This window comes from Carcharodon carcharias, chromosome 6 (assembly GCF_017639515.1).
Source record: "Carcharodon carcharias isolate sCarCar2 chromosome 6, sCarCar2.pri, whole genome shotgun sequence".
Classification (NCBI taxonomy): Eukaryota; Metazoa; Chordata; class Chondrichthyes; order Lamniformes; family Lamnidae; genus Carcharodon; species Carcharodon carcharias.
This window is the reverse complement of record NC_054472.1, coordinates 182,913,977-182,936,474: the sequence shown is the minus strand read 5'-3', so window position 1 is coordinate 182,936,474 and position 22,498 is coordinate 182,913,977. Positions and strand designations below refer to the sequence as shown.

The window sequence follows — 22,498 nt, the reverse complement described above, 5'->3', positions numbered from 1 at the left end:
GAGGCATCTCAAGAGTCAACCACATGGCTGTGGTCTGGAGTCACATGGAGACCAGGCCAGGTAAGGACGGCAGATTTCCTTCCCAAAAGGACCTTAGTGAACCAGATGGGTTTTCACAACAATTGGCAATGGTTTCGTGGTCATCATCAGAATTTTTATTGAATTAAAATTTCACAATCTGTGGGATTCAAACCCAGGTCCTCCGAGCATTACCCTGGATCTCTGGAATACTAGTCCCAGTACAATACCACTATACCACTAACCTTAGGGGAATTTCACTCACTCTGCCCACCCCAAGACAGGTGAGAGAAGGGTGGGAAGAGGGTTAAATTCTTAAAAATGAAAATCCTTACCCTACTCCTCCATAAATGTGCCTATTCCCAGTTTAATTCAGGTGGATTGGGGGTGAATCAATAATTATATTATTTAAATGAGGCTGCATGCCTTGGAGTTTAGCAGTCATTTGATCTAACAGCTGAAGGATGGGCTTCCCTAAGTTCAAGCAATTGGCAGCCGAAGGAAGGGTGAGAACTGCCAGATCGAGTAGGCATGTACTTTTCCAGCACTGTCTGTGGACCAGACTGCTTCTCCTGGCCCCCCAAGATAACCTGCCATTACCTGTTTCCCTTCTCATGACCTCGAGACCCCACCTCTCCTCAATTCATTGCTTCTTCTCCCATGAGTTCCAAGCCCCCTACCAATCTCTCCCTCTTGCCTCTCTGGTCCCCATCTACAGCCTTGCACAGCAGGCTTTCCCAAATGGTTCCTCTCAATCTGGTTGGTCGCCATGCAGAAAACTAAGTAAAAATGTGGCAGGATCTCTGCCTTTCCACATTTCCCACCTGCTGACCGACATGCCCACTCTCCCTTCCTGAGATTACTCGGGCCTCTCCATTTCTCATTCTCTCTGGATTAAGTTTCTCTGTGATTTGTCACCGCATCGCACAGCTTAACTGAAATTTGGAATGTGTTATTTAGGAGTCAACATGTGTTGCACAATAACATCTATCTGATCCTATATAGATTTTAAATCTATGATCTCTGGTTATTGACCCATGTGAAGAGGAAACAGTTTTGCACTACCCGCTCTATCAAAACCCCTCGCAATTTTAAATTCCTCTATCAGGCCTCACCTTAGCCTTCTCTTCTCTAGGGAGAACATCCCAGCTTCTCCAATCTTTCCTAATCCCAGTAAAACATCTCTGTGTGCTGCCCAGAATTGAAAACAATACTCCAACTGAGAACTACAATGTGGTATACAAAGGTTTAACATTACTTTCTTATTTTTGTACTCAATGCCCCTATTTACAAAGGCAAGTATCCTAAGTGCTTTCTTAACTGCCTCTTCATCTTATCCTGCCACCTTTAAGGATCTGTGAATACATACCCCAGATCCCCCGCACCCTCTAACCAGCATCATTTAGATAATACTGCCTCTCCATGTTGTTCCTTCCAAAGTGCATCATTTCAGACAATATACTTCAAATTGCATCTGCCATTTGTTTGCCCATTTCACCAATCTGTCCACGTTCTCCTACTGCTATTCTCTTCGCTATTTACTATTGATAGCACACACAATCCCAACTTTGAACTACATTGCTGCTCTTTCACTGTTGCTGGGACAAAACCCTGGAACTTCTTTTCTAACAATATACCTACAATGGACTGCAGCGGTTCCAGGCGGCAGCTCACCACCACCTTCTCAAGGGCAATTAGGGAAGGGCAACAAATGCAGACCTTGCCAGTAACACTTACATCCCATGAAAGAATTTTAAAAAGCTGCAACAGACCAGCCTTCCTGCTCTCTTGTTGGGCCGCAAATCCAGGGCCCAAAAGAATGGTGGTGGCTTAAGTCTACCTGTCCGATACCATCATCTCTCAACACAGCAACATGTCAGATCTCTGGGTCCCCAATTTCAGAGTACCATGGCAGTGGGATATGGGACATGCTTCCAGATTGCCAAACAGCAAGCTCCAGAAATGCAGAAGCACCATGGTAGACAGGGACAACCTGAAACAAGGGCTACCTAAGTCCTATTATCTTTGTGTAGAGCATAAGCAGCCAATCACTTTGTACGATCCTGGCCCCTGGGTTGCACCTAGGAGACACAAGTACAGGCGAAAGAAGAGTACATGTAGCCACCCAGGGAAAGTACAGTGCTAAGAAAGAGTATGGCTTGCTAGTGTTCAGTGGACTTCATTGAATAAAAATCGAATATGCATTGCTACATGTTTTGTCATTCAAGAAGGTTACATTCCCACAGGAAAGGGAGTAGTGGATTGGGTTCACTGTTCCCTTATTAGAAAGTGGAGAAGGAGATAAGGTGGTGGTATCAAAGGTAGACTGTGTTTCACAGAAGAGAAGCCTTGAATGATGAAATGTCCTTTGCATCAGCCAATTCCCTGGCTGTTGGTAAACATGATGTTCTCCACCATGTAGTTTTGGATCCAACAGAGCCAAGATCGCCTTAGCTGCATGTCAAAGTCCAGATGCTCCAGAATGGTGAAGTTGTAAAAGATAGGCTACAACTACTCATGGCCTGCATTCTGAAGTATAGAGCTGGATTTTCATCTTCAAGGGTGCGCCAGCCTCAGGAGAAAGTGCCTGCAAAGATGGGATTTTCATTCCGGATTGATGGGTGTTAACAGGAGTCTGGGTTTTTGCCCCCATAAAGGAGGCAGCTAGAGGGGATATCTGGTGCTGAGGCAGGCTGTTTAGAAGGCCTGGCTCAGTGGTCTGGGGCTTCATCCCAGTTACAATAAAACCAACAAGGCCCTCCAGTCCTCACCCCTCACATCCCCAACACACTCCCCATGCCCTATCCTCCATTCTAACCTTTGCCCCTCTACCAACCTACCCATGGCTCCTCATACCCTCCATACTAACCTATGACACTTCCATGCCCATTCACTCATTAAAGACTCTGTATAGAACAAATGAACCCTATTAGTGATTATAGAATGACTGAAAAAACTTTAAAATGTCAACAGCAGAAATTGCAAGGACTTGAAACCTCTTTTTCTTGTGTAAATAAACATTGTGCAATCGACAGAATAGATACAAGATCCAGAGGTGTCAATCAAGTAACATTTTCCCTGGGGCACAGCTGTTTCAACACCCTAATGGATGTCTGGGCTCTCGGCTAATAATGTATAATAAAGCATGTTAAACATTCCATTGTCAAATATGAACAGATTTCCAGAAACCTAACAGTATATATATATTTTTTATTAATTCACAGGATGTAGCCTTCACTGGCTGGGCCAGCATTGATTGCCCTTGAGAAGGTGGTGGTAAGCTGCCTTCTTGAACCACTGCTGTCCATGTGGTGTAGGTGCACCCACAGTGCTGTTAGGAAGGGAGTTCTAGGATTTTGACCCAATAACAGCGGAGGAACAGCGATATATTTCCAAGTCAGGATGGTGAGTGACTTGGAGGGGAACTTCCAGGTGTAGGTGTTCCCATCTATCTGCCGCCCATGTCCTTCTAGATGGTGGTGGTCAGGGATTTGAAAGGTGCTGTCGAAGGAGCCTTGGTGATTATGAGCACCTGCTCATCAGCTTCCTGTACAATAGTTTGCATGCTTGTCTTTGATCATGAATCATTGATAACTGTAACTTTAGAGACCTTAGGATAAGCTAAGTTATGAAGATTTCTCATATTGTTAATTTTGTGAAAAGATCTGAACTGTACGGTTTACTGAAAACCTATGACATTCAAGTGCATCATCCCACTGTGAAGATTGATGAAAGGCTGTTTCATTCAAAAGTCTCATCACCTATGTCACAGTGCATCTTATTCAGGACCAGTTTCAGTTTCATTGTATTAATTAACCTGTAATTAAATCTGATCACGTCGCTTTAGCTGAAATGCATTAGTTTGTCAGTGTGATATCTTTTGCTTTTGGGAAAGACAAATGATGATGGTGGCCATCCCATCTGATTTCCAGTTTTCAGTTACTCATTGAAATTTGGGAGGAATTGATGGACATGAGGTAACAAATACAGCTCATATATGAAGCCATGTACTGAACTTCTAAGATCACAGGTTCGTATTTTCAGAAACTCAGTTTTGACGTAAACAAGACCAAAATACAACTGTAACAATATCCTTCGTGCATCTAGATACGTTGGAACTCGGAATCAGTTATTTAAACGTATTAAACTGCTGAAGTAATTAATTAAGCTCATATTCAGCATTCACTCTTGGCCTCATCATCTCCCATTGACTGTCTACTCACATGATCTCAGTCACAGGCAAGGTAATTTCCAATTTCCCTGTACTTTATCAGCCACATCTCTCCAATCAGACCCTCTACAACACCAGAATAGTCCTAACTGAAGCCATAAATGGCATTAGTTCTGACAGTGACCTCCTCATCCTCCCTGTGGCCTTTAACATGGTTGACTACACCATTCTCCTTACTTCCCCTCCATTGTCCAGTTAGTAGGAATTCTTGTGCTTGCTTCCACTCTTGCTTATCCAAGTGTAGCCAAAGCATCTCCAGCAATGGGTTTTCCTCCAGCGCTATATTGTTCTCTACACTGCCTTTCAAGGATCTTCCTTGATCCCTTTCTCTGCACGATATACATGTTGCCTCTTGGCTACATTATGTGCAGAGGTTAGATCAGCTTCCACGTTTAATGATGGCACCTAGCTTAACTTCGCTATCATTTCTAAACCTGTCACTCTGTGCTACTTTTCTTACATATTTGATAAATATAAATTTCCTCCGGCTAATTGTTAGGAAGACCAAAGCCATTGTCTTCAGGCCCTGCCGCAAACTCCATATCCTTGCCACAAATGCTATTTCCCTCTTGGCTCTGCCTCAGGTGAAACCACATTGCTCAGAGCATCGATGCTCTATTTGACTCTGAGTTAAGCTTCCAACCCCATATCCTCGTCATCATAAAAACAGTTTAATACCATCTCATAACACTGCCCATCTTCAGTCCTGACTATGTAAATACTCTCCGCTGGCCTCCAATCCACCACACTCCGTAAAGGTTATCAAAAACTTTGCTGCACAAAGCCTTACTTGTCTATCATTTCTATCCTCCCTGATCTATACTGGCTGGCAGTTCCCCAATGCCTCAAATTTTAAACTAGCATCCTTGCATTTAAAACCCTTCATGGTCTTACTCATATCTCAGTAAGCACACCTAGAATTACAGTATTACAGTTCACTTAAACTCTCTATTCATCTGCCATTGGTCTCTTGTACATCCTGCCCTCCCCTTTGCCTCACTGCTTGGTAGTTGGGCCTCAAGCCGCTAGACTCCACATACTGGAATTCCCTTCCAAAATTTGTTCACCTCCCTTAGTTTTGTCCAGGACCTCTTTAAAACATACCTGTTTACTAAATAAAAACAAAAAACTGCGGATGCTGGAAATCCAAAACAAAAACAGAATTACCTGGAAAAACTCAGCAGGTTTCAACAGAACAGTTCTGTTGAAGGGTCATGAGGACTCGAAACGTCAACTCTTTTCTTCTCCGCTAATGCTGCCAGACCTGCTGAGTTTTTCCAGGTAATTCTGTTTTTGTCCTGTTTACTAAATATTTGGCTCATTCCTCCAAATATCTCTTCCTGTGGCTTGGCAACCATTTTTTTTGTCAATACACCTTTATGAAGTTCTTTCAGACATTATGTTGTTGTAAGAGAACCAGATAAATGTAAATTGTTGTAAAAATGGCAGTTTACAAAATTCAACTTCTTTACTTAAATAAAATACATTTTTCTTACTTTTCATGGTCCCATCTTCTTCATCTTCGTCACTGTTAATTACCATGGTCCCCAGGTCTGACTCTAACATTGTACTGTTGTGTTCAATCATGGTTTGGGCACCTTCACTCATGGTACTGGTTGCCCTCATGGTGCCTGTGCCCACATGACTAGTCTTCACCATGGTGTAAGAATCCACTTCATCTTCATCCTGCAGAATGAATAAAACATTAGCAATAAGGAGGTATGGTTGCTTGGAATTTCTGATGATCTTTGGTGGAAGATCAGCAGAAATCGGATAGAAATGTATTTTTTTTTTACAGCTAATCAAAAAGGTAAATCATGCTATGCTGCATAAATATATTTGTGTCACACTAATTAGCAGTCATGAGAAAGAAGCAAAAATACACAATACTTTTGCTTGGCACCTATCACCAAGAAATTCAGGTAAAATAGTTGAAATCTATAGGCAAATTTACCCACATTATTGGCACTGTCATTATCTGTAACTATGGAAGTTAGAATTGGAGCTAAATCACATTTCAAAAGAATCAGGGAGTAGCAGGCAGATAATGAATAGCACAAGTAGCAGATAAGTCAAACTGATTTTACAAATAAAAAAAGCGACTGACATTTGAGCGAATCTTTGATAGTATGGGAGATAGTGGCATAGTGGTAATGTCACTGGACTAGTAATCTAGAGGCCCAGGCTAATGCACTGGGGGACAGGAGTTCAAATCCCACTGTGGCAGTTGGTGGAATCTGAATTCAATTAATAAAAATCTGGAATATGAAGCTAGTCTCAGTTAGTAATAGTAACCATGAAACTATCCTATAAAAATACGAATTAGGAGGAATAGGCCACTCGGCCTCTCGAGCCGGTTCTGCCATTAAATAAGATCATGGCAGATCTGAATGTTACCTCAACCCCGTATTCCTGCCTACCCCCAATAACCTTTCACCGTCTCAGTAATCAAGAATCTACCTGGCTCTGCCTTAAAAATATTCAAAGACTCTGCTTCCACTGCCTGTTGAGGAAGAGAGTTCCAAAGACTCTCAACCCTCAGAGAAAAAAATTCTCCTCATCTCTGTCTTAAATCAGCAACCCTTTATTTTTAAATAGTGATCCTTAGTTCCAGATTTTCTCACAAGAGGAAACACGTCCACCCTGTCAAGACCCCTCAGGATCTTAAAGGTTTCAATTAAGTCACCTCTTACTCTTCTAAATTCCAGTGGATACAAGCCTACCCTGTCCAGCCTTTCCACATAAGGCAACCTGCCCATTCCTCATATTAGTCTAGTAAACCAGTAAACCTTCTCTGAGCTGCCTCTAATGTACTTACATATTTCTTTAAATAAGGAGACCAGTACTGTACACAATACTCAGATGTGGTCTCACCAATGCCCTGTACAACTGAAGCATAACCTCCCTCCTTTTGTAATCAATTCCCCTCACGATAAATAATAACATTCTATTAGCTTTCCTAATTACCTGCTGTATCATTGATTGCCATAAAAACATATCTGGTCCACTAATACGCTTTATGGTAGGAAATCTGCCATTCTTACCTGGTCTGGCCTACTTGTGACTCTAGACCCAGAGCAATGTGATTGACTTTTAACTGCCCTCTGAAATGGCCTAGCAAGCCACTCAGTTCAAAGGCAATTAGAGATAGGCAACAAATGCTGGCATTGCCATTGATGCCCATAACCTATGAAAGAATAAAGAAAAAATTCTGGCACAGCCACCAATAGTGCAGGTTAAAATTGGACAAGCTCAAGGGGCTGGAGTTAGAGGAGTAGCGCGAATACCTTGGAGTGTTGTAGGGGGATATTACAGAAGTAGGGAGAGCCAGGCCATAGAGGGGTTTGAAAACAAGGATGAGAATTTAAAAATTCAGGTATTATTAACCGGGATTCAATGTAGGTTGGCGAGTACAGGGGCGATGGGTGAAGGGGTGATTTCATTCCCTTATATATTTTTTCTCATTGATCAGTTATTGGGAAACTTGTCCAAATGTTTTACAATGCTCCTCAAATTTAGAATTCTGCAGATGTATTGAATTTGCCTACCTAAACAATCAATTCAATTTCTTGCAAGAATGGTCTTGGGTATTTTGATGTGAATATTGATATTAAAATGCAATTGTTGTATTTAAATATGAAGTGGTGCCAGTATCGGTGAAACTTGCCTTTTAAACAATGTCACTTTTAGAAAATTCTACATTCCTCATCTTGTTTGGTGCGCCTATGTGAAAACAGTTACTTTAGAATGTCTCAGGGTTGTAAATCAGTTAGAAACATAGAAACAAAAAAAAAATACAGTGCAGGAAGAGGCCATTCAGCCCAATTAGGGTTCAAATGATAACACAAAAGACAACTAGGGGATCAGGGAATTGTTCACAATGATAAAAGCAATGCATAAAACAAAAAAGAAGTGAGAGCAAAATCAAGCATTTGTGAGAAACGATATTATTAAAAGTTCATGTTCAGATCGAGTATCTGGATCGAAAAAAAAAATATTAATGTGACAATATTGAGTATCCATTACAAGCTGCAAATAATTGAGAATGTATAGTCAATTGGAAATGGTTTGCAGAAGTAATAGAGCTGCAATAAGAAGAGATTCTATCTGTTAATTGGACAGCAATGCTGACTGATAAAACTGATCAGCGATGGAAAATCATTAAAGATGAAATGAACAGTCTTAAAATATTGCGACCATGAGTGAAGGGTTGCAGCAAAGGCCTGAGTTCCTTAGATGGTTAATTCAAATAATAAAGGGCTGGATGCTTGGACTGGATTAAATGGCAATAACTCAGTCTGTTGCCTGCTCGAGTTCCCGGGGCTTTGAAGACAAGGATCAGGCTTCCGATCAGAGGCTCAGCAAGTCTTCAATCCCAGCAGCGCCACTAGGAGTGGTGACCACTATTGTTGGGGCTGCAATAAGCCCGGGACCAGAATCATTGCTGAAAGTCTGGAGCAATGATTAGTGGGCTGGTTCGCTGAGCAAGTCAGGCCTCAGGATGGTGGGTGGAGGTGGTCAATGTGGCCCTCGTAGGGCACAGGGTGCTCATTCAGAAGGCCCCCACCACTCCCACTTCGGGCATGCAGACAGGCCAGAGAATAGAATACCAGCGGCAGTGGGACAAGGTCCTGAAGTGGCCCTTAATTGGGTACTAAATAGCCTCAAGGTGGGAAGACCTTCACCTTTCCCACCCCTGACTTAGGGGGAGTTGCAAGGGGCTAACTCTCCAGCCCATGCCTTCCCACCCATCCCAATTAAATACCACCACTTACCACCATGAGAAGATTTGAACCAAAAGCAGAACAATAAGGAAAAAGTGTAATTTCTTGAAACTGTCTAGGGAATTAGCAATAGTTTTTAAAAATGTTTGAAAAAGACTTTTGCGGAAGCAAGGGAGGGAGACAAAGAACAGGCAACTTTCGGCCAGTTAGCTTAACATCTGTCATTGGGAAAATCACAGACTCACAGAGTGCAGAAGAGGCCTTTCGGCCCATCAAGCCTGCACCGACATGTGAGAAACACCTGACCTACCTACCTAGTCCCATTTACCAGCACTTGGCCCATAGCCTTGAATGTTATGGCGTGCCAAGTGCTCATCCAGGTACTTTTTAAAGGATATGAGGCAACCTGCCGCCTCCACCCTCCCAGGCAGCACATTCTAGACCATCACCACCCTCTGGGTAAAAAAGTTTTTCTTCTCATCCCTTCTAAACCTCCTGCCCCTCACCTTGAACTTAGGTCCCCTCGTGATTGACCCTCCAATGAAGGGGAACAGCTGCTCCCTATCCACCCTGCCCATGCCCCTCATAATCTTGTACACCTCGATCAGGTCGCCCCCTCAGTCTTTGCTCCAACAAAAATAACCCAAGTCTATCCAACCTCTTCTTAGCTTAAATGTTTCATCCCAGGCAACATCCTGGTGAATTTCCTCTGCATCCCCTCCAGTGCAATCACATCCTTCCTATAATGTGGCGACCAGAACTGCACACAGTACTCCAGCTATGGCTTCACTAAGGTTCTATACAACTCCAGCATGACCTCCCTACTTTTGTAATCTATTCCTCGATTGATAAAGGCAAGTGTCTCATATGCCTTTATCATCACCCCACTAACATGCCCCTCCGCCTTCAGAGATCTACGGACACACACCCCAAGGTCCCTTTGTTCCTCAGAACTTCCTAGTGCCATGCCATTCATTGAATACTTTCTTGTCAAATTACTCTCTCCAAGTGTATCACCTCTCACTTTTCAGGGTTAAATTCCATTTGCCACTTATCTGCCCATTTGACCATCCCATCCATATCTTCCCATAGCCCAAGACACTCAATCTCACTGTTAACCACCTGGCCAATCTTTGTGTCATCCGCAAACTTACTAATCCTACCCTCCACATAGTCATCTATGTCATTTATATAAATGACACATAATAGGGGACCCAGCACAGATCCCTATGGTACGCCACTGGACACTGGCTTCCAGTCACTAAAGCATCCTTCTGTCATCACCCTCTGTCTCCTACAACTAAGCCAATTTTGAATCCACCTTATCAAATTACCCTATATCCCATGTGCATTTGCCTTCTTTTTAACTCTCCCATGTGGGACCTTGTCAAAGGTTTTGCTGAAATCCATATAAACTACATCAACAGCACTACCCACATCTACACACCTGGTCACCTCCTCAAAAAATTCAATCAAATTTGTTAGGCATGACCTCCCTCTGACAAAGCCATGCTGACTATCCCTGATCAAACCTTGCCTCTCCAAGTGGAGATAGATTCTCTCCTTCAGAATTTTCTCCAATAGTTTCCCTACTGTTAAAGTCTATTATAAAGGATGTAATAGCATCGCACGTGGAAATGCATAATATAATCAAGCAGAGTCAGCATGGCTTCATGAAGGGGAAATCATGTCTGACAAAGTTATTAGAATTTTTCGAGGAGGTAACAAGCACGATAGATAAGGGGAACCAGTAGATGTAATATATTTGGATTTCCAAAATGTGTTCAATAAGTACCACATGTATGGCTACTTAATAAGATAAGACCCCACTGTGTTGGGGGTAGTATATCAACATGGATAGAGGACTGGCTAACTTATAGAAGACGGAGAGTTGGGATGGGGGGGGGGGTGCATTTTCAGGATGGCAACCTGTAACTAGTGGAATGCCACAAGGATCAGTGCTGGAGCCACAATTATTTACAAGATATATTAATGACTTGGATGAGGGAAATGAATGTACCAAAATAAGTGGGAAGGTAAGTGATGAAGATGACATGAAGAGTCCACAAAGGGATATAGACAGGTTAAGTGAGTGGGCAAAAACGTGGCTGATGAAATATAATGTGGGAAAATGTGAGGTTATGCATTTTGGCAGGAAGAATAGAGGAGCTGAATATTATTTAAAAGGAGAAAGACTGAAGCAAGTTGCAGCATAGAGAAATTTGGGGGTCCATGTGCATGCTTCCCAAAAAGCTAGCATACAAGTTCAGCAGGTAATAGGTAAGGCCAATGGAATGTTGGCCTTTATTTCAAAGGGAACGGAGTATAAAAATAGGGAACTCTTGCTAAAACTATACAAGGCACAAGTTAGACCACACCTAGAATACTGTGAACATTTAGGTCCCCTTATCTGAGGAGAGATATACTGGCATTGGAGGCAGTCCAGAGAAGGTTCACTAGGTTGCAGAATGTACTCTGGCTGGCGGACTTTAATCACCAAGAGTGGCTCGGTAGCACCACTACTGGCTGAGTCCAAAAGGACATAGCTGCTAGGCTGGGTCTGCGGCAGGTGGTGAGGGAACCAACAAGAGGGAAAAACACACTTGACCTCATCCTCACCAACCAGCCTGATGCAGATGCATCTGTCCATGACAATATCGGTGGGAGTGACCACTGTACATTCCTTGTGGAGACAAAGTCCTGTCTTCATATTGTATATACCCTCCATTGTGTTGTGTGGCACTACCACTGTGCTAAATGGGATAGATTTCAAACAAATCTAGCAACTCAAGACTGGGTTACCAAGAGGCGCTGTGGGCCATCAGCAGCAGCAGAGTTGTACTCGACCACAATTTGTAACCTCATGGCCTGGCATATCCCCCACTTTACCATTACCACCAAGCCAGGGGATTAACCCTGGTTCAATGAAGAGTGCAGGAGGGCATGCCAAGAGCAGCACTAGGCATACCTAAAAATGAGGTGCCAACTTGGTGAAGCTACAACACACAACTAATTGCACGACAAACAGCATAAGCAGCAAGCGATAGATAGAGCTGAGCGATTCCACAACCAACAGATTAGATCTAAGCTCTGCAGTCCTGCCACATCCAGTCATGAATGGTGGTGGACAATTAAACAACTCACTGGAGGAGGAGGAGGGGTGTCCATAAATATCCCCATCCTCAATGATGGGGTATGCCCAGCACATCAGTGTAAAAGATAAGCATTTGCAGCAATCTTCAGCCAAAAGTGCCGAGTAGGTGATCCATCTTGGTCTCCTCCGGAGGTCCCCAACATAACAGAGGCCAGTCTTCAGCCAATTCAACTCACTCCACGTGATATCAAGAAATGGCTGAAGGCATTGGATTTTACAATGGCTATGGACTCTGACAATATTCTGATAATAGTACTGAAGGTTGTGCCCCAGAACTTGCCATGCTCCTAGCCAAGATGTTCCAATACAACTACAACACAGGCATCCACCCAGCAATGTGGAAAATTGCCCAGGTATATCCTGTACACAAAAAAAAGACAAATCAAACCCAGCCAATTACCAGTTTCGATCACCAATAAAGTGATGGAAGGGATCATCAACAGTGCTATCAAGTGGTCCTTGCTTAGCAATAACCTGCTCACTGAGGCTCAGCTTAGTTTCCACCAGAACCACTCAGTTCCTAAACATGTCAAAGTCTTGGTTCAAACATGGACAAAAGAACTGAGCTCCAGAGGTAAGGTGAGAGTGACTGCCGTTGACATCAAGACAGCATTTGGCCAAGTGTGGCATTAAGGAGCCCTAGCAAAACTGAATTAAATTCCCAGCTCCCCAAACCTGATCTGGTATAAGCGCCCTGGAAATTCCAATTTTGGGTGAGGCGGCGGCGGGTGCGGATGAAAGAGGGTTGTGGCGGGAGACCACGTAAAGAGTTCAGAAGCTATCAGGTGTCTAGGCAGGCTGGGCGGAAAACATGCCTTGGTGCTCTGGCACTTTGTTGAAGATATCAAAAAATGAATTAAACAATAGCCAGCCCTCCACCCTGACACTCCCAATGCCCATCTATGCCAACCCATGCCACCTCATGCTCCCACCCATCCCCCCTTATATTCTCCACATCAACCTAAGCCCTCCATTCACCCATGGCCCTCATAGTCCCTATGCCAACTTAGTACCAACTCATGTCAACCCATGTCCCCACCCTTTGTCCTTACACCTACCATGCCAACTCACCCAGTATCCACCATGGGCACACCTCAGGAGCCCCATGCTGAGATTAAATAAAGTTCCTAAGTGACTTGATGAATCCACTATTCCAAAAAAAAACTCATTGATAAAATCCCATTCACTAAATTTAACTTCCTTTAATCCCTTATGAAAATGAGTATTTGTATTTATAATCCCAATTTAAAGAGATTCTAACCACTTGGAACTGCCAATCGGACTGTGAACTGACAGGCACCCCATTGTGATAATGATAGATTGTGAAATCAGTCACGTAGCACTAATCCTGTAATAATAACCTCAGGCTTATGTCAAAAAACAGAATGATATAGCAAGCACTGTTTCTTCTAACACTGCAAACAGTTTTTTTCCTAATATTTAAAGGGCAGGGCATTTAAATGCTCTGACAGCTTGGCAGCTCTCTTGACAATTCCAATGAGCTTGACAGTTCCAATGAGTTTATGCATTTTTTACGTACATTTAAGTCTAATTTTAAACAATCCCAAAGGGCACTTGACCTCTCCAAAAAGGTACCCTACCTCTCCAAAAAGGTACCCTACCTCTCCAAAAAGGTACCCTACCTCTCCAAAAAGGTACCCTACCTCTCCAAAGAACTCCAGCAGCTTTAGACCTCCTGTTAGGTCTAAAATTCAAACTTGGCTCCTTTCCCTCCACTGTGAAAATGGCAGTGGTAAGATACGGGAACGGGTTTCCGGATCTGGATCTCCATCTCCATTTTCACTTAGAGGGAGAGCCTTTCCATCTGCTCAACAATTCTGGTCATAGAATCTAGGAGTTCATTGATTGTGTATTTGGAGGAAACCACAAACAATGGCAAGTGTGACTTCCATGCCCATGTGTGGGCATGTCCATTCAAAGGGGTAGGCCCCAACCAGTATGATTCATTTCGGGACTTCCCAGAAGTTTGAGCTAGTCTTTGTTGAAGTTGCAAAGGTCACCTGACTCTTGCCTGCCATCTTAGCCATCTTGTGAGAATCCATTTTAAAATATAAAAGACAGTTCCAGAATCTTCTCCAAGAACGCAGTCCATGTTTGAAGTTATGAATAGGACATGCCTTCCTTGGGCATGACAGTAACAGACAAGGATTCTACTAACCCTGGAAATTAAGGGTGGAATTTTACGAGCCCGCAGGCGGAGGGCGTGATAGGTGGCGTGCGTGGAAAATATGGCAGGACCCACTTCACGACGGCGTGCACTTGGCAGCATTCACTTTGGGGGAACTGAGGTGAATGAGCAGCAGCCTTCTCCACAACTCACTAGTTGTTCACAGGCCTTGTGGCACCAGGGGGCAGGGGAAACCGGATGCCTGGCCCAGCAGGCGACTGCTGAGGGTGGGCAGGGGGACAGGGGGTCAAATGCTGCCCTGGCGCCGCATCCAACACACAAGCAATCAAGGTGGGGAGCATAGTAAGCGAGACAAATGGGCACACATTAGGGACACCTGGATAAACTGACCATGCATCTTCATATCCTCCACCACTTTAGAGCAGTTGGACGACACGCTTTGCACAATCTCCTCGTCATGCTGGCCACGAAGCAGTCACTGCTGGAGGCACTCACAGCCCCTTGCAATCTCAGCATACTGGTTTGGACCAGTGTCCCACACATCGCAGGTTGACAGGGCAGCCATGCAGCGCAATCATATCTGGCTATCCGAGGGGTGACCAGCACTCTCCGGGAAGGGTTAAGGGGCAGTCACACAGGGACAGGAAAGGTGCATCCATGATAACCATGTCTCTCTCTCTTTCATGCTGCAGGAGGACCACATCAGGATCATGGGTCCTGGTGACCTAGCTATATGCCTGATGGCTTACAGAGACCGTAAAAGAGGCGAGAAGAACTGAGGCACCTGGCTGCACAAAGGCAGGAGCAGCAACATCATGAAGAAGAGGCAGCAGGGACTCGCACACACGCTGCCTAGGAGCTGCAGCAAGCCATGGCTGGTCAGCGCTTAGCGACACCCAGGATCTATACTCGCCACTTGCCATTCCTACAAATGAACAAGGACCAGTGTCGCCGACAACTACACATGTCCAGGGACCTGGTAACTCATATCTGCCACTTACTGCAGGACTTGGCGCCAAGGGGACATAGAGGGCATCCACTGCCAGTGGCTGTGAAAGTGACCGCAGTGCTTAATTTAAGAACATAAGAACAAGGAGTAGGCAATTCAGCCCCTCGAGCCTGCCCCGCCATTCAATACGATCATGGCTGATCTCATTTCAGCCTCAACTCCAATTTCCCGCCCTCTTCCCATAGCCTTTCAACCCGTTACTAATTAAAAATCTGTCTATCCCCTCCTTAAATTTATTCAGCATCCCAGCATCCACCGCAATCTGACCATTTGAGAAAAGTAATTCCTCCTCATCTCTGATTTAAATCTACCACCCCTTAGCCTAAAACTATGGCCTCTCGTTCCAGAATGCCCCACAAGGGGAAACATCTGCTTCACGTCTACTTTGTCTATCCCTTTTACCATCTTATATACCTCAATTAGGTCTCTCTCATCCTTCTAAACTCTAGCAAGTATAGGCCTAAACTGCTCAATCTCTCCTCATGAGACAAGCCCCACGTCTCTGGAATCAATCTAGTGAACCACCTATGAACTGCCTCCAATGCAACTACATCCTTTCTCAATTAAGGGGACACAAACTGTGCGCAGTACTCAAGGTACGGTCTCACCAATGCCTTGTACAGTTGCAACAACACTTCCTTATTTTTATACTCTATCGCTTGAGCAATAAATGCCAAAATTCCAGTTGCCTTCCTTATTACCTAGTGTACCTGCACATTAGCTTTCAGACATTCATGCACGAGCACACCCAGATCCCTCTGTACAAAATATTCTGAAGTTTCTCTCCATTTAAATAATAAGTCGCCTCTTTATTCTTCCAACCAAAATGGATAACCTCGCACTTATCCACGTTAAACTCCTGCCAAATTTTGGCCCATTCACCTAACCTGTCCATATCCCATTTGTAAATTTCTTATTTCTTCATTGCAACTTACTTTCCCATCTATTTTGGTGTCATCTGCAAATTTAGCTATAGTATCTTCTATCCCTGAATCCAAGTCATTAATATACATTGTAAATAGTTGGGGCCCAAGGACCCTGTGGCACCCCACTAGTTACAGCTTGCCATCCAGAAAAAGACCCATTTATCCTGACTCTCTGCTGTCTGTTGGTTAGCCAATCCTCTAACCAAGCCAATATATTACCCCTAACTCCATGTGATCTTATCTTTTGTGCGGCACCTTATCAAAGACCTTCTGGAAGTCCAGGTATACTACATCTACAGGATCCCCATTATCCACTTTGCTTGTCACATCTTCAAAGAACTCTGATTAAATTAGTCAAACATGATTTACTCTTCATAAAACCATGCTGACTCTGATGGATTGCATTTTGACTTTCCAAATGCCCCATTACTACTTCCTTAATAATAGATTCCAACAATTTCCCAACGACAGACGTTAAACTAACTGGTCTATGGTTTCCTTCTTTCTGCCTCCCGCCTGCACTTTTTGAGTAATATTAGCATTTTTCCAATCCACTGGAACCATTCCAGAGTCCAGGGAATTTTGGAATATTATAGCCAATGCATCCACTATCTCTGCTGCCACTTCCTTTAAGACCCTGGGATGTCGGCCATCATGTCCTGGGGACTTGTCACCCTTTAATCCCAATAGTTTGCTCAGTACTTTTTCTCCAGTGATGGCGATTGTTCTAAGTTCCGCCTTCTCTATACCCTCTACAGTACCTGTTACTACTGGGGTGGTACTAGTGTCCTCCACTGTGAAAACTAAGGCAAAACGTTGATTAAGCGTCTCTGCCATTTCTGCGTTCCCCACTATGAACTCCCCAGTCTCGTCCTCCAAGGGACCAACGTTCATTTTAGCTACTCTCTTTCTTTTTATATACTTGTAGAAGCTTTTGCTATTAGTTTTTACATTTTGCAGTAGTTTTCTTTCATAATTTACCTTTGCTCTTTTTATTATTTTTTTAGTAACCCTTTGTTGGTCTTTAAAAGTTTCCCAATCTTCCAGCCTGCCACTGACATTTGCAATTTGGTGTGCCTTAGTTTTCACCTTTATGTTATCTTTAAGTTCCTTGCTTAGCCATGGATGCTTTTTCCCCCTCTTACCATCTTTCTTCCTCTTTGGAATATATTTTACTTGGGAAGAATTGAATATCTCCTCAAATACCTATCACTGTTCATTAACCGTCTTACATTGTAGTCTTCCTGCCCAGTCCACTAGTGCCAAATCTGCCCTCATGCCTATATAGTTACTTTTGTTTAACTCCAGTACACTGGTGTGGGACTCAAGTTTCTCGCTCTCAAACTGAATTTGACATTCTAGCATGCTATGATCACTCTTCCCTAGAGGATCCTTTACAATGAGATCATTAATTAATCCCATCTCATTACACAAAACCAAATCCAGAATAGCCTGCTCCCTGGTTGGTTCCACAACATATTGCTCTAAGAAACAATCTCTAATACACTCTCTGAACTCTCCCTCAAGGCTAGACTTGCCAATTTGATTAGTCCAGTCTATATGTATATTAAAGTCACCCATGATTATTGCCGTGCCTTTCTTACATGCTCCCAGTATTTCCTGGTTTATACTGTGCCCTACTGCTGAACTACTTTTTGGGGACCTATAGATTACTCCCACCAGGGACTTCTTTCCATTGCTATTTCTTATTTCTACCCAGACTGACTCTACATCCTGCTCTCCAGTGCCTATATCATTCCTCACTATAGCAATGATCTCTTCCTTTACTAACAAAACTACCACCTCCTTTTCTTTCCTGCCTATCCTTCCGAAACACTAAGTACCCTTGGATATTCAACTCCCAAACCTGTTCTTCCTGTAACCACGTCTCAGTAATTGCCACCAAATCATACCTATTTATCTCTATTGGCGCTTTTAACTCATTAGTTTTATTCCGAATGCTACAAGCATTCAGATACAAAGCCTTTAAGTTTGCCCTATTGTCAATTTGCCCTACTCTTATGATTCTTTGGTGCAATATGGCGTTCACATACTCTGTCCCTTCCTTTCACTTTTTGGTAACAATCAGCCTCATCACTAACCTGCACTCTTACCCTCTCCTTAAACTTTGATTTTTTATATTTCCATGCAACTGAACCCTCCCCCCCACTATTTAGTTTAAAGCCCTATCTACGACCCTAGTTACGCAATTCGCCAGGGCACTGGCCCCAGCATGACTCAAGTGGAGCCTGTCCAAATGGAATAGCTCCCTCTTTCCCCAGTACTGGTTCCAATGTCCCATGAATTCGAACCCACTTCTCCCACACCAATCTTTGAGCCACACACTTACCTCTTTAATCTTACTGACCCTGTGCCAGGTAGTAATCCGCAGTTTATTATCTTTTTTATATCTACGCTAGTGGCCCTTTCAGGGCTCCACAGGTGATCTCTGTGGGATTTCACAATCCACCACCAAAAGCATCCACGAGGTCACGGATGCCATCTTCTCCATAGCACGCAACTTTGTGCATTTCGCTCAGGACCAGGACAGCCAAAATGCAAGGGCCATTGGATTAGCCCTGATCTCAGGATTCCCACAGGTGCATGGTGCGATTGAATGCACTCATGTCGCACTCAGGTCTCCATTGCTCCACTCATGAACTTAATCATCCACAAGGGCTTCCACTCACTGAACGTGCAGCTGGTATGCGACCACCAGAAACACGTCCTGCAGGTTTGTGCATGGTTTCCAGGGAGTGTGCACGACACCTGCATCCTGAGTCACTCGCAGATCCCTGCAGTCTTCCAGGGTCCACAGAGGCTGCAGGGTTGGCTCCTTGGGGACAAGGGATACCCGCAGATGCCGTGGCTGATGACAGCTGTGTGGTGGCCTCTAACTGCAGCAGAACAACGCTATAATGAGGCTCATGTAGCAGCTCGCAGCTTGATGGAGCAGACCATCGGGATATTGAAGATGCAGTTCCGGTGCCTGGTCCGGTCTGGTGGAGCCCTGCAATACAGTCCGCAGAGGGTGTCACGCATCGTCATCATCTGCTGCACCTTTTACAACCTGGCACTGCAACTGGGTGAGGAGATGGAGGAGCTGCATGTCTCCTCCGACGAGGACAACGCTGACGGGGTCCTCGGTGGCAACAAAGACAGAGATGAGGCTCTCACACAGGTTAGACATGGCAAGTGCACTTGGGAGGTCCTCATAGCTGCCAGATTTGTGGAGGATGATGACAACATGCAGTGCAGTGTCCCCGTAGATCCTCACGTCACAGTTGTGAATCTTGACTCCAGTCTGGCTTATCTCAGTGCCAATACCCTCGGAGAGAATGCTCCTGTCGAGGAGATGTAGTAGGGGCACTAATAGTCGCTCAACCGTAGGAGGATGATGACAACATGCGAGGGCACTCCATAGATTTTCAGATGGCCTCTGAGAATTTCTGATGCCTGTCTGGCCAAGGGCAGCTCGCTTGCGCTCCATGATCAGGACCGTCTCAGAGATGCAGCTATGAAATTTTAGATGCATCTGATGCTATGTCAGCCTTCAGCACCTCAGACCTTCAGGAGCTGGTGCACAGCATCACTGGGCGCAGATGCTGGTGTGATGGGGGCCAGCCCCACCTTAAAGGTGCTGAGAGCATGAGAGAACTCTGTGGCGCCTGCCCACTGCATTCTGGCAGCAATGATCAGCACTGCCGAGGTGGAAGCATCAGTAATGTTTCCAGGGAGTGTGAGGCTGGACCATCACTGTGGTCTGAAAGCTGCACAGAGCGCAAGGAAGAGGCCCTGAACTTAGACACCTGCCTCTTATCTTGTGCAGAAAGGTTTCACATCTGAGTGACAAGAACACTGCTCATCAGAACAAGCAGCCATAGGCAGGGAGACATTCTTGGGAGTTTATTGACAATACTGAACATTGTGTACAAGTGATTAACACCCATGCCCGGACTGTACAACTAATTCTCCTTAAATGTCCCAATCCTGCCACTACGTCTTGGTGCTCCCCAGACATCCACAGCAGAGGTGGAGCTGCCTGCTGACTGTGATGCCCTGTCTGTGATGACTTTGGTAAGCGTCCTCTGGAGGGCCGAGACTTGGAGGGCCCCGGCCTGCTTTCTGCGTGCTGCTGTGTGGCAGTGACACCCTCCTTGGCCTGTGAAGCTGGGTCTGTGGAGGTCACAGGAAGAGGGGAGTAAGGTGGGCCGGTCACTCCCAGAGTCATCTGAGCGTGCACCTGATCATCCTCCCTCTGGGTGCCCGAGGGCCCCTGGCTGACTCCGTGAGCGGAAGGTGTAGCTGGAGTGAAATCAAGCTGCCCAGCACCCCTCTCGCATACACACTGTTAGTGAACAACTATGGCATCAGCGATGGAGTTAAGCCCACGCAGCAGTGCAGGAATGATGTCCTGGGCCAAGGTCTCCATGGCTGCTGCCATCCTGCCAGTGTTGACCTTGGTTTGTTGCGATGCCGGCGCTAACACCTCAGCCTGAAGACAGACAGACTCCTCCATCATGCTTTGCAATCTGAGGAGTGCAGCGGCCATCCCTTCCTGATGTTCCCAAGCTAGTCTTTGCAGCTCCAGTAACTGTGCCATGACAGAGTCCAGAGGCTCGTCATCTGACTCGGACTCAGCAATGTTCTGGCTTCCAGCAGTCCTCTGAGTGCTGGGGACCTGGCAAGTCCCTGCCTCCGCCTGCTGTGGATCAGGAAGTGCGATGTGAGCACCAGATTGTGGTCCCAAGGCTACTCTAAAGCTAGGTCCCACCGAGGTGTGTGTCTCTGCACTGGTGGAGGGTGTAGGTGAGCGCTGTGATGGGGCTTCAGGGAGGGTGCCTTCAGGTTCCTCTTTGGAGGTTTCTTCGGAGCTTGCTTGGAGGCTATGAGTTGTGGACTCCATCTGCTGCTTCCCAGATGTGCCTGCAAAAGCAAGGGGAGATAGTTAATGCATGACAGTGGCCTGTGAAAGAGGACACATCACTCAGGGCATGGTTATCTGATGGACATTGCACTGCTGGATCCTCACTTGGCAGAACAGCACCGACCTCACCGTCAACACAGGACTGGTCCCGGTCCAGGTCATCGCCGGCCAGCTGGATGGCTCTGTTTTCAAATTCTGTCAGAACTTTGATCTCCGGCATCTCTCCAACTGTCTGTAAGCTTTCCCTCCTGTTGTCCTGCATGAATAGAGATGGGGAGAGTGTATCAGGATGCCTGCCAGGCCAGATGATAAGTATGCCTGGCATGCGTGGGTGGTGAGTGGTCCCATGGACGGGATGAGGACAATGATGGTGCATGCGAAAGAGTGAAAATGAAAAGTGATGTCCCTTGCACTGGCGGTGAGTGAGGGCCTTGTGATGGGTTTGAGAGTGTGTGTGTGAGTTGGGGGTGTCGAAAAGAATGACTTACCCTGGTGGAACGGAGGAGATTAATCCTTTTGCTGCACTGGATGGCTGTCCTCTTCTGAAGGGCGTTGGCGCTGACCACCGCTGCTACCGCCTCTCAAGCCAGGTTGGTGACATTGCTACCCATCCGGCGGCCAGAGCAGGGATAGTGCACATCCTAGTGGTCCTCCACGGTATCCAGCAGTCGCTCAAGGGACCCGTCATTAAAGCGGTGGGGCTGCAGTCTTTTTGCCTTTGTAGGCCATGTCTCCCAGGCAGCGGTGGTGAGCTGATGGCGATGAGCGCTTTGCTGGCGGCTGCCTTTTAAAGATGGCGGCTGGCGTGATGCAACAGCGGGGTGATAGCAAGCGGGCGAACGAAAGCCCGCCCGGCATGGAAATGGCGTGTTTCGCAGGAGTGAATATATAATGAGGCGGGCTCGGGAAGATACAGCATGAAAACCCGTCATTTTCATTGATGGGTAGGACTCCATTTTACCTGTCCGCTGCCGCACTTAGTGCAACTCTGGGAAAATTCAGCCCCAAGTCTATTTTAAGAATGAAGTTTATAGCCTGCTGACCTAAATATTTGTGACCACAATCCATAAAAATGCTTCAGTGTTAAATTGATGAAAAATACTGGTGTAATCTATGCAAGATGCAGAGAAAAGGCTCCATTTAAAGCTCAGGAACCCCACATGCCAGTACATCTAATTTAACTGCTTGTGCAATTTGAATCTTTAGTCTAACATTGCACCCCTGGGCAATTCATCACCACGTTCCTCTTCCTCCCTTTGGGGTCAAACCTAATCACAATCACCTGCAGACAGCCTATGCAGGCCTTGGAACTTCATCTAGTTCTGGAGATCAGTTCTGTCCTCTTATGTTTTGACTGCCT

The 22,498-nt window shown here is 45.2% G+C and overlaps 1 protein-coding gene across 4 annotated transcripts in view; it reads right to left on the bottom strand.

Annotated features, from left to right (window-relative positions):
* Positions 1 to 22,498, bottom strand: part of stk3 (serine/threonine kinase 3 (STE20 homolog, yeast)) — a 425,519-nt gene that overhangs the window by 118,446 nt on the left and 284,575 nt on the right. For all 4 annotated transcript variants that reach the window (XM_041190243.1, XM_041190244.1, XM_041190246.1 and 1 more), the window contains one exon: positions 5,746 to 5,935. In XM_041190243.1, coding sequence (XP_041046177.1) covers positions 5,746 to 5,935 — 190 coding nt within the window. The remainder of the gene's footprint in view (positions 1 to 5,745; positions 5,936 to 22,498) is intronic.